At 40.4% G+C, this 17,170-nt stretch overlaps 2 protein-coding genes across 2 annotated transcripts; both read left to right on the top strand.

Moving 5' to 3' along the window:
* The first annotated feature begins 691 nt into the window (after positions 1-691).
* Positions 692-10,771, top strand: chkb (choline kinase beta). Its single transcript, XM_050073923.1, has 11 exons — positions 692-1,298; positions 1,959-2,067; positions 2,260-2,373; positions 2,726-2,859; positions 2,948-3,052; positions 4,925-4,983; positions 6,289-6,376; positions 6,522-6,630; positions 7,845-7,945; positions 8,052-8,133; positions 9,467-10,771. Exons 1-11 carry the CDS (start codon positions 796-798, stop codon positions 9,521-9,523), a joined length of 1,461 nt encoding a protein of 486 aa, XP_049929880.1. The 5' UTR covers positions 692-795; the 3' UTR covers positions 9,524-10,771.
* A 359-nt stretch (positions 10,772-11,130) lies between these two features.
* Positions 11,131-17,152, top strand: LOC126408393 (kelch-like protein 17). Its single transcript, XM_050073921.1, has 8 exons — positions 11,131-11,670; positions 11,761-11,949; positions 12,090-12,274; positions 12,374-12,725; positions 12,849-12,994; positions 13,122-13,276; positions 13,388-13,548; positions 13,663-17,152. The coding sequence occupies exons 1-8, from the start codon at positions 11,419-11,421 to the stop codon at positions 13,843-13,845; spliced, it is 1,623 nt and encodes a 540-aa protein (XP_049929878.1). The 5' UTR covers positions 11,131-11,418; the 3' UTR covers positions 13,846-17,152.
* Positions 17,153-17,170: the final 18 nt, after the last annotated feature.

Raw genomic sequence — 17,170 nt, 5'->3', positions numbered from 1 at the left:
GACAGTGCTAAAACTCAAATCTGTGATGTCATAGGGTATAAAGTCTGGAGCTGCTCCATAGACAATGAACTGGGAAAGATGTTTTAGATGACACTGAGTGCACCCAGAGGAATGTTCTGGTACATTTTCTGTTTCAGAACTGAAAGCTCTACAATAGAGTAAAGCTTGTATGGGTATATAATAGAAAACACATGTTGTGGGTCCATAAAATCAGACTGCCATTCATTTTCTAATGAGCAGCTCCAGGTGTTATACCCTGCAACATTACAAGTTTGAGACTTACTTCTCTGGTTTCTGGCTTTGAGAGAGAGAGTAGCTCATGTTCACAGATATTGATAAAACTTTTCTTGGCTGTGAAAATAACACAGGCCTGTTGTAATTCTTAATTCAGTTGGTGTTCCCCTTTAAAACGACCCAGCTTTTACCACACAATCACATATCTTAGTAAACTGTAATAAAATCTAGCCTATAATTTTCCCCACACCCATGTTTGTACCAAAAAATAAAAGATTCATTTGATTTTCTATGTAACCACAAACATGTGTGCTAAAATCCTAGCCAAAAACAAACACTTCATTTCCCAGAAGCCGAATCCTCCTGCGTATGGGAAGCTGACGTCTGACGTCACAACGGCCAATGCGCTTGGCACAAGAACGCGGAAGTGAACTGTGATTGGACAATGAATACGCCAGTTAGGCTCAGTGCAAATCATCAGTCACTGCGCGTGCGAGGAGGAAAAGCTGTCATCTGAATATATGATACTTAAATCGTCGATATAAAACGCCCCCCACCCCCATGCGTTTTAGATTATCCGGCTATGTTTGGCTCTTCCGGTTAAGTAGCCTTACAAGTGAACTGCGCTTGTCCGCGAGTCCCTCCTGCCGTTTGAGACCAGCATTTCACACCGGTCCTCCTTTACTCTTCGCCCGGAAACTCACGATGCAGTCGAGCCAAAATGTGACCAGCAGCGACAGTTGTGGAAAGGATGGCTTGACCGAGGCAGAGAATCCAGGGCCGGGGCTGTTCAGGACCATTCCGGCTGTCACAGCAGAAGATGCGGGTCCTCCGCTGGAGAACAAATTCCTCGGAGTTGTCGCTAACGAGAGAAACTTGAGGACCCCGAGCCCTCTGTTTGGGGGCAATTACGATGACGACTCGGAGGCAGAGGCTTTCCGGGATGGGAGATCCGAGGAGGTCGACCGGGACACCAGGGGCAGGGCGTTTGCCTGGTGCCGAGACTTTCTGTCAGGGGCCTGGAAGACGATCGATGAGGAGGATTTTCAAATTAGCATCGTCAGGTAAAGCATGTGAGGATAGCATCACTAAGAATGCGAGGGATTTACACATGAATGTGTGCGGACCGCTATGTCCATGGTCTCAAATAATGGCTTTACAATGGCCTTCATTTACTTCTTATAACAGCATTTCCCATCTCATTTGGTTTGATAAAGTTACTTGTGGTCAGATTATAGCCTTAGTGTGGACATGGGTTGTGAGTTAGTTCCCTATTGTTTCATCTAAATCTTGATCCCCATGTTGGGAACCACTATACTGTGACATTCAGGCCTATGTTGTATTTGTAATTGCTATTTTGCATCCCTCTAACACTATAGGATGACCCTTTTTTGTAAGGAGCCTTCAATTCAACCACCCAGGCTGATCACTGTTTAGATTAGACTCAGCTTTGTTGTCACTGTAAACAGTAACAGTACTGAGGGGTGCAGTTGAGCATTTAACCAGTGATATGTATAGTGGTAGTGTAAGTAATGGTAATAAACAGTATGAAAATGCCAAGGTATATGCAGTACAGTATGAACACAGTGACAAAGGTAAACACAACATAAAAGGTTTCTTAAGAAAAATCTTCAGGTGTTTTCTGACTATTGTTTATGACTAGATTCCAGGGGGTCATGTTAACTTTGCCCCAATGTGATAACACTGATGTGTTTGCTTCACAGCGGTGGACTGAGTAATCTGCTGTTTCTATGTTGTCTGCCCCACCACGTGAAATGTGTGGGAGGGGAACCTCGCCAGGTGCTCCTCAGAGTCTACGGTGCCATCCTACAGGTTGGTCCGTCTCATCGGTGCCCTCAAGAAGTTATTAGTCCATGAATGTGTGTGGCTGTACATGTTTAATGATCACGGGGAGAAAATTCTGTGCCATCACTGTAGTCAGTTAACTGTCACAGTGTCATTGTTCTTCACACTGAAGCATGAACTAAACCAAAAACACTATCAAACTTTGACTGTCTGATGCAGGGAGTGGACTCCCTGGTGTTGGAGAGTGTGATGTTTGCCATCCTGGCAGAACGAACACTAGGACCAAAACTTTACGGCATCTTCCCCGAGGGACGCTTGGAAGAGTACCTTCCGGTATGCACACCTAACTGCTCACATATATGCACACTGTGTGTCTCCTGCTTCAGGCAACGTTTTTTAAACATATTTTGTGTGTGGGGACACAGTGACACAAGTCCTTGACTGTCATGAGATAAAAAATGGTTATCTTTGTATTGTGTATGTTAAGTGTTTGATATTCAGGGTTAAACTATAATGTGTAGATTGTACTGAATATATTTTTGTGCAATGATGACAAAAAATAATTGCTCTTTAGAAATGCATTCCCACTGAACAATATTCTTTAGTTGACTCTAGTGTATTTACTTGATCTAGTTCTTAATGTGGAGTGAGCATGTGTATCATCTCTCGGCCTCTGTTTTCCTAGAATACCCGCATGCGCACAGATCAACTCTCAGATTCAGCCATATCAGCTGAGATTGCCACCAAGTTGGCACGTTTCCATAAAATGAGCATGCCCTTTAACAAAGAGCCTAAGTGGCTGTTTGGGACCATCGACAAGTAAGGACACCTTAATATCACTCTATTACTACTGCTAGAACTGTCTGGTTTTTAATTATAAAATGTACTGGATATTTTTTTCCTTTAGATACATGGATCAAGTGATGAAGCTCAGTTTTACACGTGAAGCACATGTGAAGAAATACAATAAGCTGATGAAGCATGACCTGCCTGCTGAACTTGAGAGTCTCCAGTGAGTTGGGCTACAAGCTTCAAATGGCCAAACACTGTATATTGCATGAGGTGACTTTATACTATGATATGCACTGATCAGCCAAAATATTAAAACCACTGACAGGTGAAGTTAATAACATTGATAATCTTGTTACAATGCAGTCCTCTGCTGGGAAACCTTGGGTCCTGGCATTCATATGATTGCAGACCAAGTACTGTACACCCCCTAATGGTAACAGCACACCCTGAGTGCAGTTGGTTATAAATTTTAGGCTGATTGCTCTACATAAAGCTCTAAAGCAAAACCCTTCTGTTGACGAGTTTTCCAGTAAGCTTCAAAATTACTTGGAAGGGGAAGTAGCAGAATGGTGATGCAATCGGAGTGGTAGTTTAGCCTGTTTAACCCCTGATGCTTGCAGAGTGTTTGATTAAACATCATGCCCCCAGATAGTCAGAGGAACAGAGGGAGACCTATTGAACAGTTAAATAGTTTTGTGTTGACTTGGTGTTTCTGCCACCAAGGCTACAACGTAACTCTGGGAACACGTGAATCCTGAGAAACAACATGAGACAGCAAATTGGTTACTATGTCACCTAGCATATTATATTCATATATTATTTATCCAACATTTTAAGCAGTCACAGTAAAGCCCAAAGGCTTGATTCAGTTGTGGTCTTCATATAAATGACTTACAATTAATTTTTCACACATCTTTCAGCATTAAACTTACCTATTGAGACTTGAACATGATGAATATTGATAAGAAAAGATTACACAAATAAGGCTTCAAGGGTTATAGTTTGAGATGTATTACACATAGTAATTCAGTCTAATGGCTGACCTTTGTCCCAGTGCCTCCACGTCGCCTGTCAGTCTGACCTCTGCAGCCAGTAGAAAATCAGCCCAGTGCTTATTGTCAGTGTTAACCAGTATCAGGGCATATCTATGCGCAGGTTTGTTATCTTGTAGATATGTGGCAGTCTCATACTGAAGCAGACTTAAGATTTAGAGATCACTTCATGGAAATTCCCCTGGCTAATTGCTGCAGTCATCTAAAGGTCCTCAAACATATCTGATCTGATAATATCTTGGCTTGCTCCAGGCAGGTCGTCTAGAGAGTTGAACATCACTTTTTGTACTTGGTCATACAGCAGTTCTGGAGCTCTGTCAATCATACACACTAATAACATATTGGGTAATCTGACAGGGTACATACATAGATGCTTTGAATTGCTCAGTATATAGTGCCAGTGATGCCTCCATATATACCTGCTATTCAGGAGAGATCATTTGACTCTGATTCTGATTTGATTTTACTTTATTGTCAGAAAAGATTCTGAAATTTGTCTCGTGTTCCAGGACATCAGCTTCCACACAAATACATAAATACAAAACATTAACCGATCAACAAAACCACGTTACAAATGCGACAAATCACATCCGACATTATGAAAAGTGGATGCAGTGCAAAAAAATTATTAATTTCCTGTGGGAGTTTACATCTTCTGTGTGACTGTAAACGCCTGTATTCTGTAAGCAATGTTAAAGAGGGATTGCATGTTATATTACCTGCTAGACAACATTCTTTTGTATATGCATCACAGAAACTTGAATCAACTTGCGGTGACTCAAGCGTTTGATCCACAATCATTGAGCAGATGCTACACTATAGATATGAAGTCAGGTGTTTATCTCATGTATGTTGTCCACCAGTGAGAGTAAAACTGGAGTGAACATGATGTGATGCATTTTTTTTAATTGATTGGCTTTCTGTTTGGCCTATTTCTCATAATTTAGTAATAATAATTACTAAGTTACACCACCTGTGAATACAACACTGACAAGCTCTTTCTCTCTTCTCCCTCTTTCTGGCTCCTCTCTCCACAACAGTGCGTTGCTGGCAGCGACTCCATCGCCAGTGGTGTTCTGCCACAATGACGTCCAGGAAGGTAAAAACTTTTTCCTCTTTTGTTGGGTTCCATTTTCTTACCAAGGGAGTAGGTTTGCATGTGGACAGTATGGGAAAGAATTGTCCCCACCAATATTTGAGTGAATTCATTCACATTATCCTCATTCTAACAGTTCTGTGCACGAAAATATGGCACAAACGTCTCGTATTGATTCAGTAAGGGACAGTGCATTTTATTTTTCAGTATGTGATGATCATGTTCAATGCCTGATCAAAAGTGTTTTCTGTTCATTTCTGTGTTCCACCTCTGATAAAACGCAGCACACAACTGCTAAAGAGGTTACTTCCCCAAACAAAGGAGACACAGGACGGAAAAGTAAACTGTGCCTACACAAGTTTTTAGTCAGCAGTAATAACATCAAATGAGAAAGGTGGATCTACAGCAGAATAAATATTTATTCATTTTGTTCCATTATTACCTATTAATTGTCATGAATTGCCTGAATTTGGTGTTTTTCTTAACATAAACGGACATTTCCATCAAAAACTTGGTGCATAAAACATCACCAGAATGCAGGAAATACAGTGTTTGACACTCAGAATTTCCTGGAGAGCACCCGCACTCCCCCCACTTGATCTGTGTCCCCACCAATGTTGAAATGAAACCTACGCCCTTGATCCTCACACCTCTAAATTGGGCTGATTGATCAACCCCCTGTCCTTACTGTCACATTGCCAAGGAGAGCAGTGCATTCCATAAATCAAACGAAGGCTGGGTGAAGTTATTAATAGGTGTGGCTCACATTCATATGCTCTGAAGTAGATGATGTGGCAGTAGGAGATTTAGGTTTCCAATGAATGCGACTGTCTCACAGAACTGCCGAGAGTCTACTCCGAATTTGCATTCCAAAAGTATGTGGACGCCTCAACATTACACCCATGTGTGATTGTAATGTGTATCATTATACCAATATATCTCATTCAAAAATCATTAGCATCATTATGCTGCTCTGACAGTCTCTGCATGTCTGGTAAGCTTTCCAGCTTTTACTAAACAGGCAAGTTATTCCTGAGTATAATAAATCCTAGAGTAACTGGTGAAACTGTTTCTTTATGGGCCTGGCTCTGTGAATTGAGACTTGTCATGGTGAGACAGAAAAGGCCTTTTGATAATGTCCCCTTTATTAACACATTTGCGCGCACATGCACACAGTGACCACTCACCAAACCACCCATATGTGGTGACCAGTTTGAATAGTTCAGATACTTGTCAGTATAACAGAAATACTTGACAGTAGCTGAAGTAAATGGAGAGAGTGAATGATGGTGGGTTTTGCTGCTGCAGGTAACATTCTGATACTGGACAAGGAGGACCATAACTCAAGAGACAGACTCATGCTGATCGACTTTGAGTACAGCAGTTACAACTACAGGTAAAGTCTTAGTTTGTGGCAAATGTAATAAGTCATACATCAACAGTATTGATATCATTTGTTTAGAAATGAGCAGTTTGGGCTGCAATTGTAGATTGTGCCCTTGCTTATTAATATTAATAATATTATATTATAATTTGTGTAGGGGTTTTGACTTTGGGAACCATTTCTGTGAATGGATGTACAACTACACCTATAACCAGTGGCCCTTCTACAAAGCCACAGCGGACGACTATCCTACCAGAGAGCAGCAGGTCAGTCTAAGTCAATCTACCTTTCTTTGATCGCTAAATAAAGCTTCACATTAAATAATTAAAATAGAATCCCTCTATTTTTTGTTGCTATGGTTGGAATACAATTGCCGCACTGCACTGTAATGGTAAGACTTAATTAGTGTCAAAGTCAGAAATACAAACCTCAATATGAAACATTTACAGAGAAATGTTTAAAAAGTCAAAACTTTGTATAAAAGTTAAAAACTAATTTGGTTTATTTCGAAGTGTATTCACAGAGAAAAGGTCAGATATTGTAAGTGGAGGTTATACTTTTGATGAAAGATAAAACCTGCAATCACTTTAATTAGATGCTTTAAATGGGGATATTGGGGGTTTTCCACAGCATTTACAGTCATGCAGCACTTATGCAATTATTTTTACTGTTAAAACATTATACAGACTTTTCCAATTTTAGTATTACTCTCACAATTTCCTGTGAAGCTCAGACTGATACTATATAAGCTACTACAGTGCCAACATTTAAACCCTAAGTTAAACCTAAGATCTAAGGTAATCTTTTAATCTTATTGGGGAATAGATATGACAGGTACTCTGGTTACACAGTACCATCTAGTGGTAAAACTTGTAAATGAAATTTTGAGTTTAAAGGGGGGTTATTTACAGCAGAGTGCTGTGGCATGTGTGGGGAATTATTGAAGCTGAAATCACGACCTTTTGTAGATAACCAAACATGAAAAAACAGATGTAATGGAACAAAACTAAAACAAATTGAGGGATTACTTTACAATATTCATTGCTTTGTAGGGCAGCAGTTCTCAACCAGGGAGGAGTCATTGAGGTGGGTTCTAGTGGGCGCCCAGAAAAGTATGGAATTGTTTATTTTCACAATTTCATTAAATACAGAATAAGCCCAGTATGAGTCACAGGAGTGACTATTCTGATCATAGGTTTCACTTCCTCCAAAGTTAACTGTCGTTCACAGCTGTAGAATTCTGGTCTTAATCATATCTAACAACCAGTATCTTTTCAGATGGTTATCCCTGAAGGGAAATTATATCAAATGTGGGTCAGTGACCTTACATGTATCAAATTATGGGTCCTTGACACAAAAAAAGTTGAGAACCACTGGAGTAGGTGAACACAAAGGGTGTAAACAAATACGGTTGTAATAAATCCCCAACAGATGATAACTGTACTACATTTATTAAAGATGATTTTGCTTTTTATTTCAGCTTCATTTTATCAAAAGTTATTTGGCAGAACAGAGAAAATACACTGCTATTACCCAGGACCAGACACAACTGGAAGAGGACATGATAGTTGAAGCTAACAGGTAACACATGCTGTTATAATGATGTACAGCAGCAGTATGTGTGATTAAAAGAACCAACAGAGCCCTGGTTTTATTGTGTCGTCATCATTTTTGTTTTGATTTGTAGGTATGCACTGGCATCACATTTCCTCTGGGGGCTGTGGTCCATCATTCAAGCAAAGATCTCCAAGATTGAGTTTGGGTACATGGTAAGGAGAATTTCTTTTCCTTTAACAGTCTGATGTGATTCAGCTGCAAACTACATGTATTTTAATCATAGACTGTATGAACATAACAGCTTCCCAAAAGTGAAGCTAAAACATCGTGATCGCCCCCTGGTGACTGGCTGCAGCACAGGTCATAAACCCCGACCCCTCGATGTTAGCAAGTGGGACATTAGCCAAATAAAATCTCACAAGTACACATCAAAAAATGGTTTTCATCATTTTAGGTAGTTCTTATCATGCTGTTGAATATTCAAGCTTTCATTTTTCTAATAAGTTTGATTAACGAATAACTAGTTATTCGATGCTATAAAAAGGGGGGTTGACACCATGATTTGACATAGCTGGGGCCCTTTTTACTCAGAGATCGTACCACAGGGCCGCTACAAAGTCCCTTCTTTATGCAGCCATTGCATTTTTACACAGAACCAAACAACAGCAGCATCATGCGGCCCCAGTGGGTGATTTTAGATAGCATGCCGCCATCGCTGAAGCAAAAGAGGTGTGACGGGCATAACTTGAAACAAAACAGTGTCTGTGTCAAGTGTGACGTAAAACATATGCTGGTAGCACTTTTTAAACAATAACAGTGGCATAACATGGCATTAACAGTCATTTACCATCCCTGTTATACGGCGGCTGATCTCATCCTCTGCCCGGAGGGTAAGGAGCTTCCGGACCTAATTGTCTCCCCAATGTGCAGTCATTTTTGGCTGCTGTTCTTCTTTGAGTTAGCTGCTAACTGCTGCTCGTTGCTTTTTGAATATCCTCTGAGTGGGTTGCACACATAACACATCATCCAAACGTCACACTCGTCCCATCCATGGTCCCGTCCTGCTAGCTGTTCCTTTTACACAGATGCCCATGTGGCGTAGTTACTACCTCTGCTGCCAGCTTAAAAGCAGAACAACTCCGTCCCTCCATTCCGCAATCTTACCTTTTATAAAGAACAGTGAAGTTGGATAACGGCTTGAATTTCTCACCTTGAACAGGCACTGTAAGAGGGGCTTATATGCGCCAGTTGGTGTGCTCACAATCAATGGTGCTGCTAGCGATTGGTCAGACACTTGTATGGGCAGGAACCACGGAGATCTCCACTGCAAAGACTCTGGCTCCAAACGACGTTACCAGAGAAGATAGCAACAGCGTAGTCAGGATATTCTGGCTTCATTTTTGTACTGTAGGAGGAAGTGGAGACGCATCATCCACCTCTATATACAGTTTATGATTGCAGTACACATCGTAATGTTTGTCACTCGCATATTTAATGTTACATTTTATTGAACCTTGCCTCACAGTATACCCTGTTGTTTTGCAGGACTATGCCCTGTGTCGTTTTGATGCCTACTTCAAGCTCAAAAAGCTCTGGTCCTGATTTCCACCATGTGAATCCGAATGTAATGTCTCTATTTTCAACCATGTGATATCGACACTCTGGTCCTATGCAGCTCTGCTTATGACAAGCAATGTGTGGTGAAGGATCGACATTTACATTTTAACATGATGCAGGCAATCCATTTTATTGAAGTACCTTTACACATTGTGTGAAGGAGCACTTATTAGAGCAGTTATAGCTCTACAGCATTTAATGTTTTTCTGTTTCAATCATTTGAAGGGCTCAGTCAACGTGATGGTCAATTGCTGTAATGGAGAATGCTGATTGCCAGAGTATCTGTGTCTTGTAATTTCAGACGGTAAATCTCACTGTTAAAATAATTTTTGTTTACTAAAATAAGTAGTATTAAGTTCAGTGTGGAAGGCTTTTGTTTATCTCTTTAATTTAGTTTTTTCAGTCATTCTACCTCTCTCTTTTCTTTTGGTGTTCATTCTACATTAGACTTTTTCTTTCACGGTCCAATAACTTTAAGTTAAATACTTAACCTACATTCAGCAAGTTATTACACGAGGGCTATTTTATACAGTATCACTGTAGTCAACAATACTGTCAATGTAACCATTAGAACAGTTCCAAAGTTTAAGACAGTTAAGTTAGTAACATTAGATCTGTATTAACTGTACATTTCTGCCGCACCTTTAACTGTTATTCGGTTTGTATTACCTTTTGTGTTGATGATGTTATTCAGAGGTGTTTCTTGTGTTCTGCTTTTGTCTTGGCTGAGAACCATAACCTAGAATATTTAAACGTTTGTCATTCTTACCTATTGAATTAGGTTAACTATAATGTCTATGCGGCACATATATGCAACCACGTCAATCTGAATTGCTTAAATTAGAAAATCTGTATTATAATAAAGTCACAACACGACTTTCCCTTTTGCTTGTTTGAATGTGAAGCAGGGTTTTGACATTTTCTCGAAGCTTTTTTACTTCCTTTTTTTAATTTACTTTATGATTCTTGTATATATTTACACCTTCTCCTGTATTTGTCAGACTGCACTGCCATCAGTTAATGTCATGATATCCTTGTTTTACACTTAGCTACATCAGTGTACTTTTGAGAATGTACTAGAAACTTAACTGTGCCTCATTAACTACCTGTAGCTGTTTTTTTTAAATTGACAATGTTCCAGTACCGTTTCATGCTTTTAAAACTCTATTGTATTGGTCCTCTTTGCACTACTAAAATTATAATTTAAAAGCTAATAAAAAGATGTGCTTAGAACCTGTGTCTGTGCACTTGTTTTTCTTATGACTATCAGTCTTAAAAGATATTTAACAAATGCACTGATACATTTAAGTTACTCTCATATAACGGCACAGTAACTTGACTGCCCCATGATGACGCTAGGAGCAGAGTAAAGGAGCTATGTTTCATCCCACCTCCACGTGCCAAGAATAGACCAGCCAGAAAGAACGACACTGCTCAATGATCGAGGGACGCTCTGAATCGACTGGATCTGTTGCAGAACAAACAGGAGTTCGGAAGATTTAGTCTCTCTGCACTGCGCTATTTTCTTTATCAACAAGCTGTTTCTGTTGGCATGTGGCCTTAAATCTTTCCTCTCAGCTGCTTCGTTGTTTGTGCTGTCAAAGGACACGTGACTGAGAGAGCTGCAGCAGGGAAAGGAAGCATGGACTAAACTGTTCTGTCCTCTATTTTTCCATTACAGTGGCTGTTTGGAATTCTTCCGGGGGGCTTGTCTTCCCTTATTTGGAGCACTTACAGCATCAATCTGAATCTGTGATCGGAGCAGTGGTTGTGTGAGAAGAGCATCGCATGTTTAACCCTATAGATTTTAACCGAAAACCTGGTACAGGCAGTATTCAAGCTGCTATAATGGGCTTAACTTAGATCTGACAGCCAATGAGATGAGTCCCCTCAGGCAATGCTTTATGATACTTCTTCACTGGATAAGCTTCTGGCTGAAATATGTTCTCACAAGAGTTTGGGGAGCTTTTCCAGCAGTCAAAAATCAGATAGCATCTCAGGGTATCACAGATAGACGATCATGCAAGGCAGACTCAGAGGAGTGGAAAACTAATGAGGCACTTCGCACATATCACTCTGGAGATGAAGACGAAACCAGGGTTACGGTCCAAACCAGCACATGTGCATTCCATGTAAGTAAAAAACAAAACATGTCTCTCAGCGATACAGGTTCAACAAAAGCTAACTGTATTAACTAACTGGTTGAATCATTCATCTTTAAGGTCGACCTTGGGAGACTATCAGAGTGCAGCGAGTACTTCCGAGCCTTGTCCCAGTCCAGAATGAGAGAGACCTCGGAGAGCCACATCCACCTGGACCACGTGTCCTCTTCTGTCTTCCACAATCTCCTCGAGTTCTCCTTCCATGATAAGTTTAAAGTCCCTCAGGAGGAGTTGGGCACACACATCCAGGTATAAAGACTTCATATCTCCATGTCTCATTTACCCCTGTCACAATCAGAAATCTTATGCTCCCCTGTGCAAATTCAGTGCCATGATTCCCCCCAAAACCAACCTATAATCTCTTGCTTTCTGCCTCTCTGACTCTGGAGGTCAGCAGCTATCTCCTGGCTGAGGCCTTCCTCTCAAAGTGTCTCTCGGTCCTGGCAGATGAACTCAGCCCAGGTAACTGTTTGTCTTACCTGAGTCTGGCTCAGGAGATCTGCTGTGAGGAGCTGAGGATGACAGTGTTCACCTACCTGAGTAGAAACCTGCTGGAGCTGCCTCACCTCATCAAGTATGCATCCCTTAACAGTATAATTACATGACCATAAACTATTTAGACCTAGTTGGCCACATGTTTCTGTCTTGTCCCTAAAACTGATTCACCTGTCAGGTGTCTGAACGATGAGGAGAAGGTTGAAGTCGTCCACCTGAGGAAACAAGGAGACCGACGTCTCTGCAGCCTCAGGAAAGAGAACCTGACTTCTTGGAAAGACCCGGAAACAGAGCGTGCCCGATATATCTTCACCCTGAGAGGGTCAGAGGACAGTGGAGATTGGTGTCCAGTTACAGAGCTTCCCTTCAGGGCTGATAAGTGGTGTTTCACTACAGTGGTCCTATATAACTACCTGTACATAATAGGAGGCTACCGACAGCCTGTGAAGAGAGGCTGGGAGTTCAAGATGGCCTCCTTAAGGTATAATCCCTTCACTCATACGTGGGCTGCCACAGCTCCTCTGATTAAGGTGAGCCAGTCTTCTAGTTTGTGAGTCAAGCTAATGATCTGGCTGTTTTACCCAAAATAAAACTTCTCTTGCTTTCCGTGTCATCTATATAAAGAAAACTGTCACCATTTGTTGCGTCCACAGCACAGAAGGCACTTCAGTGCAGTGGCCTGTGAAGGCTGTATTTACGCTGTGGGAGGCTGGTACTTGGACTCACTGGTGACCCCAGATTCCAGCACAGCTCTCTACACAGCTGTAGAACGCTATGATCCATGGGAGGACACATGGAGGTTTGTGTCCTCTTTATCAGTGTAATTCAGTGGGTAGGTTTTTGGGATGTCACTAAAAAAAATCTTTCTCCCTTCAGAAAAGTATCCTGTTGTTGGTGTATCAGTGACTGATTACACTCTGTCTCAGGTTTGTCTCCTCACTGCCGCTCACTGACTTCCAGTTCACCATGTCCTTGTCCCATGATGTGCCCCTTGCCACTAGCCTTGGACACTGTCTCTATGTGTTGGGGAGCATCCAGAGGACAGGAGAGAAATTGCTGCTGCAGTATAACACAAGGCAAGGTACGGCAGAACTGCAAAGCCCTGTTTGGCAAGAGGAATATGTTTTTGTTTTTTTATAGCCCAGAGAGCTTGTATGAATAATGATGTTTCTGTATTCTCTCTGTCTTTTAGACTCCTGGTCTGAACTGCTTCCCACCCTCACCAGAGCAGATGCAGACCTCCCTACTCTTTACTTCCTGGGTGCCGCCACTGACAGGCTGCTTGTGATTGGTGGGAACAACTCAGAAAATGTGGTGACATCATTTTGTGTGCAGTCACAGAGATGGGGACAGGTACAAGTACTTCCACACATCTATAGAAAGCTGAGTTTGTCTATCCGAAGCACAAAGACGTCTATTTTTAACCTAAGTCAAAATTAATTTTAGCCTCTTTTTCTTCTGTTTTAGGTGCACAGCACCGAGAAAGTGGCGTTTGCAGGACAGGGGACAGTTGTAGGTGACCAGGTCCTGATGCCAAGTATACAGCATAACACTGTTGCAAGTATGGACCTCAACACTCTCTCCCTCACAGTTCTTCCTCCTCTACCCATCTTCACCCGCTATGAAGCTGTCTTTTATCTTCACTTTTAATATTATAGCTAACTTTTTTTGCTATCCTGCACATATGATGTGATTGTTTTGCAGCTGAATGTAGGTTAAGTCTCTCTCAAACATAAGGAGATAAACTCAGGTGGATTATCACTCTCATCTCTTGTGTTTAGCTTAACGTTAATTTGTAAATAGGGTTGGGTAGTAACAGAACACATGTCATTGGGATTATGTAATTAAATGACAAAAAATATAAGTATTATAATCAGCCCATATTATATTAAAAATATACAACTGACCTATGGCTAAGCCACGCCCCCCTCCACAACATTCAGTGACCGACACTATGGCAGGTGTCACAGTACACGGAATTTCGCAGGAGGCAATTGGTGATTTTTGGGGACATAACGATCAGATGTCATTGAGAAGTAACCAAAAGGGCCTAAACTACGCATTGGAGGGATATATCATTTTATTGTTGAGAAGGTCGATGAAAAGCTTAAATTACAGGCCAAAATTTACAGATCACAGTGTACGCTTGTGAACCACATCTCGTTGCCGTCGCCATCAAAGACAAGAAGTTTAAGTGCCACTGAAGTTAAGGTTTTTGGCTCAGAATATGAGAAAAGGATAACAGCCTTTTTACCATCTTTACCAAGAGTGTCTCTCCGTTAGTTTGGTGCTACAGTATTTACACTGAATTATTCAGCATACCGTTTGCCAACCTTTGTTATCTCTGTGATTATAGATAAATTAATGAAGCTAAACTCCAGAAGTTAACGTTAGCTTAACTAGAGCCCTTTGGACAACAGCTAACAATGATGTACGATCACCAAAGTACAAAAAATAGAACAAAACAGGCTAATGAACTCCCAGCAAACAAGGTGACATGATGAACAACGCAGCTAGGAGCTAACATTAGGCTAACTTTAGCTAACGTTAGCTAGAGATGTTAAAGATAACTTTATATTTCTTTCCAGCAAAGTGAGAATATGTTGCCTCAAACACGATGTTGTCTTACCTGAGAATAGATGAAGACATCATTGTTAATCTTATTCACATTGAGTTGATGTTGTGGTCTACCGTTACCACACAACTTTATCCAAAGGAGACATTTTTCACGGTGTAAAAAATACACCTCGTCGCCCAGCCTCTCAGGATACTTTGTGTAGGAGTTGCATGTACCCCATGCACACCGTTTGACCATTTTTAAACTTCAAATCTCAGAAAAAGCTCATAAAACCGAACAAAACTGACTTTCTGTAATGCATTTCAATGGACGTCCAGGCAGAGAATGTCCGAGTATATGGGAATTGTGATTGGCTCATTGTGTTTGAGGGCAGGACTTAGCCATAGGTCAATTAGATTAATATAATGTCATGGATTACTTGATCACATTTTATGACGTCTTTAAAATGCGATCATTTTAAACTCTGAAACTTTTTTCATGATAACAAACATTATTAAGTCATGAAAAGCACATCAAAAACACAGGGTTTCTTGGACAAGTGCCCCATTTTGTGGTGGTAATTAATTAGGGTCATTTGATTTGAACAACTGTAAATGCTAAATATGCAAAATGTGTTTTATTTGCATTGAAAATGTTTTTAGATGTTTAAAGAAAAAAAGGCTTTTTGTGGAATTCAGGTTTTTGTGGCTGCATCCATTTTTTTAGTGTCTGGTGCAATGCTTTCAGTGTTTGATTCTGAAGTAATCCGTATTCAGATTAGATTACATTTTTTTAAATAGTCCAGTTGAATACATTACTGATTATAAAAATTGTCACATAATATGTATTCAGTAACATTTCAGTCTGGTAGACTACAATTAGATTTATACATAAGAATATCCAGAGAACCTCTGGGAGAAAAGAATAGAAGAGTATAGAGAATTTAACTTGACTTTATTGTGAATTACTTTTAACCATGGTTGGAATTTGGTACCCATTAGATGGATTTGCTGCTGTATATTCTGTATACACATAGGCTATTCTCTGCTGTTCTCCCTGGTATCTGAGATTCAAAATCTCAAAAATGTCAATGAGAAAAAATAGATTTTTCTTGGTCATGTATGAATAAGGAATGAAATGTAAGATCCACTACACTAGAGTTTGATGCCCCACTTTGTTTATTTTTTGTTTTGTTGTTTAAATTAAAGACATTTCCTTTTTTCCTGTTTATATGTTTTTGTGGGATTTCAAGGAATAACTTTGCCCACAAAATGACAGTTTGTACATCAGTTAGTTATGCTGTGTCACCTTACATTTGTGAGGAACACTTTTTTTGCATGCCTCCACAGTGAACAGAGAACATGTTGATTTATTGATTAATTTGGGGCCACATTTAACAACAACAAAACTATATCAAAACATCTATTAGCAAACTGTCACACAACTTGTGCAAAAATGCTAGCTAAAAAAATAAATAATAGGGTCTGGCTTTGATGCAGGGGTGTCAAACATACGGCCCATGGGCCAGAACCATCCCGCCAAAGGGTCCAATCCAACCCACTAGATGACTACACTAAGAGGGGCCAGGTTTCAGGAGCAAGTTAAACAACGCTTTGCTTACTTCATGGAAAATATTGGAGCTTATGTAACTTATAGGTTATTGTGTGATGGTTTTATTGGCCCGCACCATCTGAGATCAAATTGGGCTGTATGTGGCCCATGAACTAAAATGAGTTTGACACCCCTGCTTTGAAGAGACCATAGCTAAGTTTCACTTTCCTAGCAGTTTTAATTGTAAGGTTTTAGCAAAATTGCATGTGTTTGTGAAGTACCGACCATATGACTGGATAAATGAGACTTGGATCATACTGCGGGGAGTTGAGTGAGTGTTTGAAAACTGATGTTTTATATAGTTTCTCTGTTTTTAAAGATGGTCCCCAAACAAACAATGAATTAAAATGTCCGCTGTTTTCCATGAAGACATGCGAGAGAAAAAATTGTCTTCATGAATTTAAGGCAACACAGCATGACTAACTGATTTACGAATGGTCATTTAGAAAAGTAAGAGGAAGAAAACACATTTTGTCTTCTCTTAACAAAAACCATTCAATCCCATTTTGTAACCCACATTTGGGGCAAAGTCACAAGCTTAAATCTGCTGATAATAATCTGAGAGTTGTGTGCTGTTCCTATCACACTACTACATTTCTATTATCACAGTTTAATACTGCTTGCACTCTCTGGCACTGGAAAGGAAACGTCACATTACTCCAGTTACGTCCTAACACAGCACTGCAGCAGATTCAGTTACATAGCATGAGACCTCAAGCCACATGAGGTTAGGCTCTGTCTATGTTTGGTGTCTTGTTACAAAAAAAAAAAGCATGTCACGGGTGAGAGAGGAACAGGCAGAGGGGG

The sequence above is a fragment of the Epinephelus moara genome, chromosome 20 (assembly GCF_006386435.1).
Source record: "Epinephelus moara isolate mb chromosome 20, YSFRI_EMoa_1.0, whole genome shotgun sequence".
Lineage (NCBI taxonomy): Eukaryota > Metazoa > Chordata > Actinopteri > Perciformes > Serranidae > Epinephelus > Epinephelus moara.
Note: the sequence above shows the minus strand (reverse complement) of the source record. Positions and strands in the feature narration are given on the sequence as shown.

Bases quoted from the DNA above. Each gene is read 5' to 3' on its own strand.
- LOC126408393 (XM_050073921.1), top strand. From the start codon at position 11,419: ATGAGTCCCCTCAGGCAATGCTTTATGATACTTCTTCACTGGATAAGC. The intron at 13,277-13,387 runs GTACGGCAGAAC...TCTGTCTTTTAG, and splicing joins GCAGTATAACACAAGGCAAG to ACTCCTGGTCTGAACTGCTT. The intron at 13,549-13,662 runs GTACAAGTACTT...CTTCTGTTTTAG, and splicing joins AGTCACAGAGATGGGGACAG to GTGCACAGCACCGAGAAAGT.
- chkb (XM_050073923.1), top strand. From the start codon at position 796: ATGCGTTTTAGATTATCCGGCTATGTTTGGCTCTTCCGGTTAAGTAGC. The intron at 1,299-1,958 runs GTAAAGCATGTG...TTTGCTTCACAG, and splicing joins TTTCAAATTAGCATCGTCAG to CGGTGGACTGAGTAATCTGC. The intron at 3,053-4,924 runs GTGAGTTGGGCT...TCTCCACAACAG, and splicing joins GCTGAACTTGAGAGTCTCCA to TGCGTTGCTGGCAGCGACTC.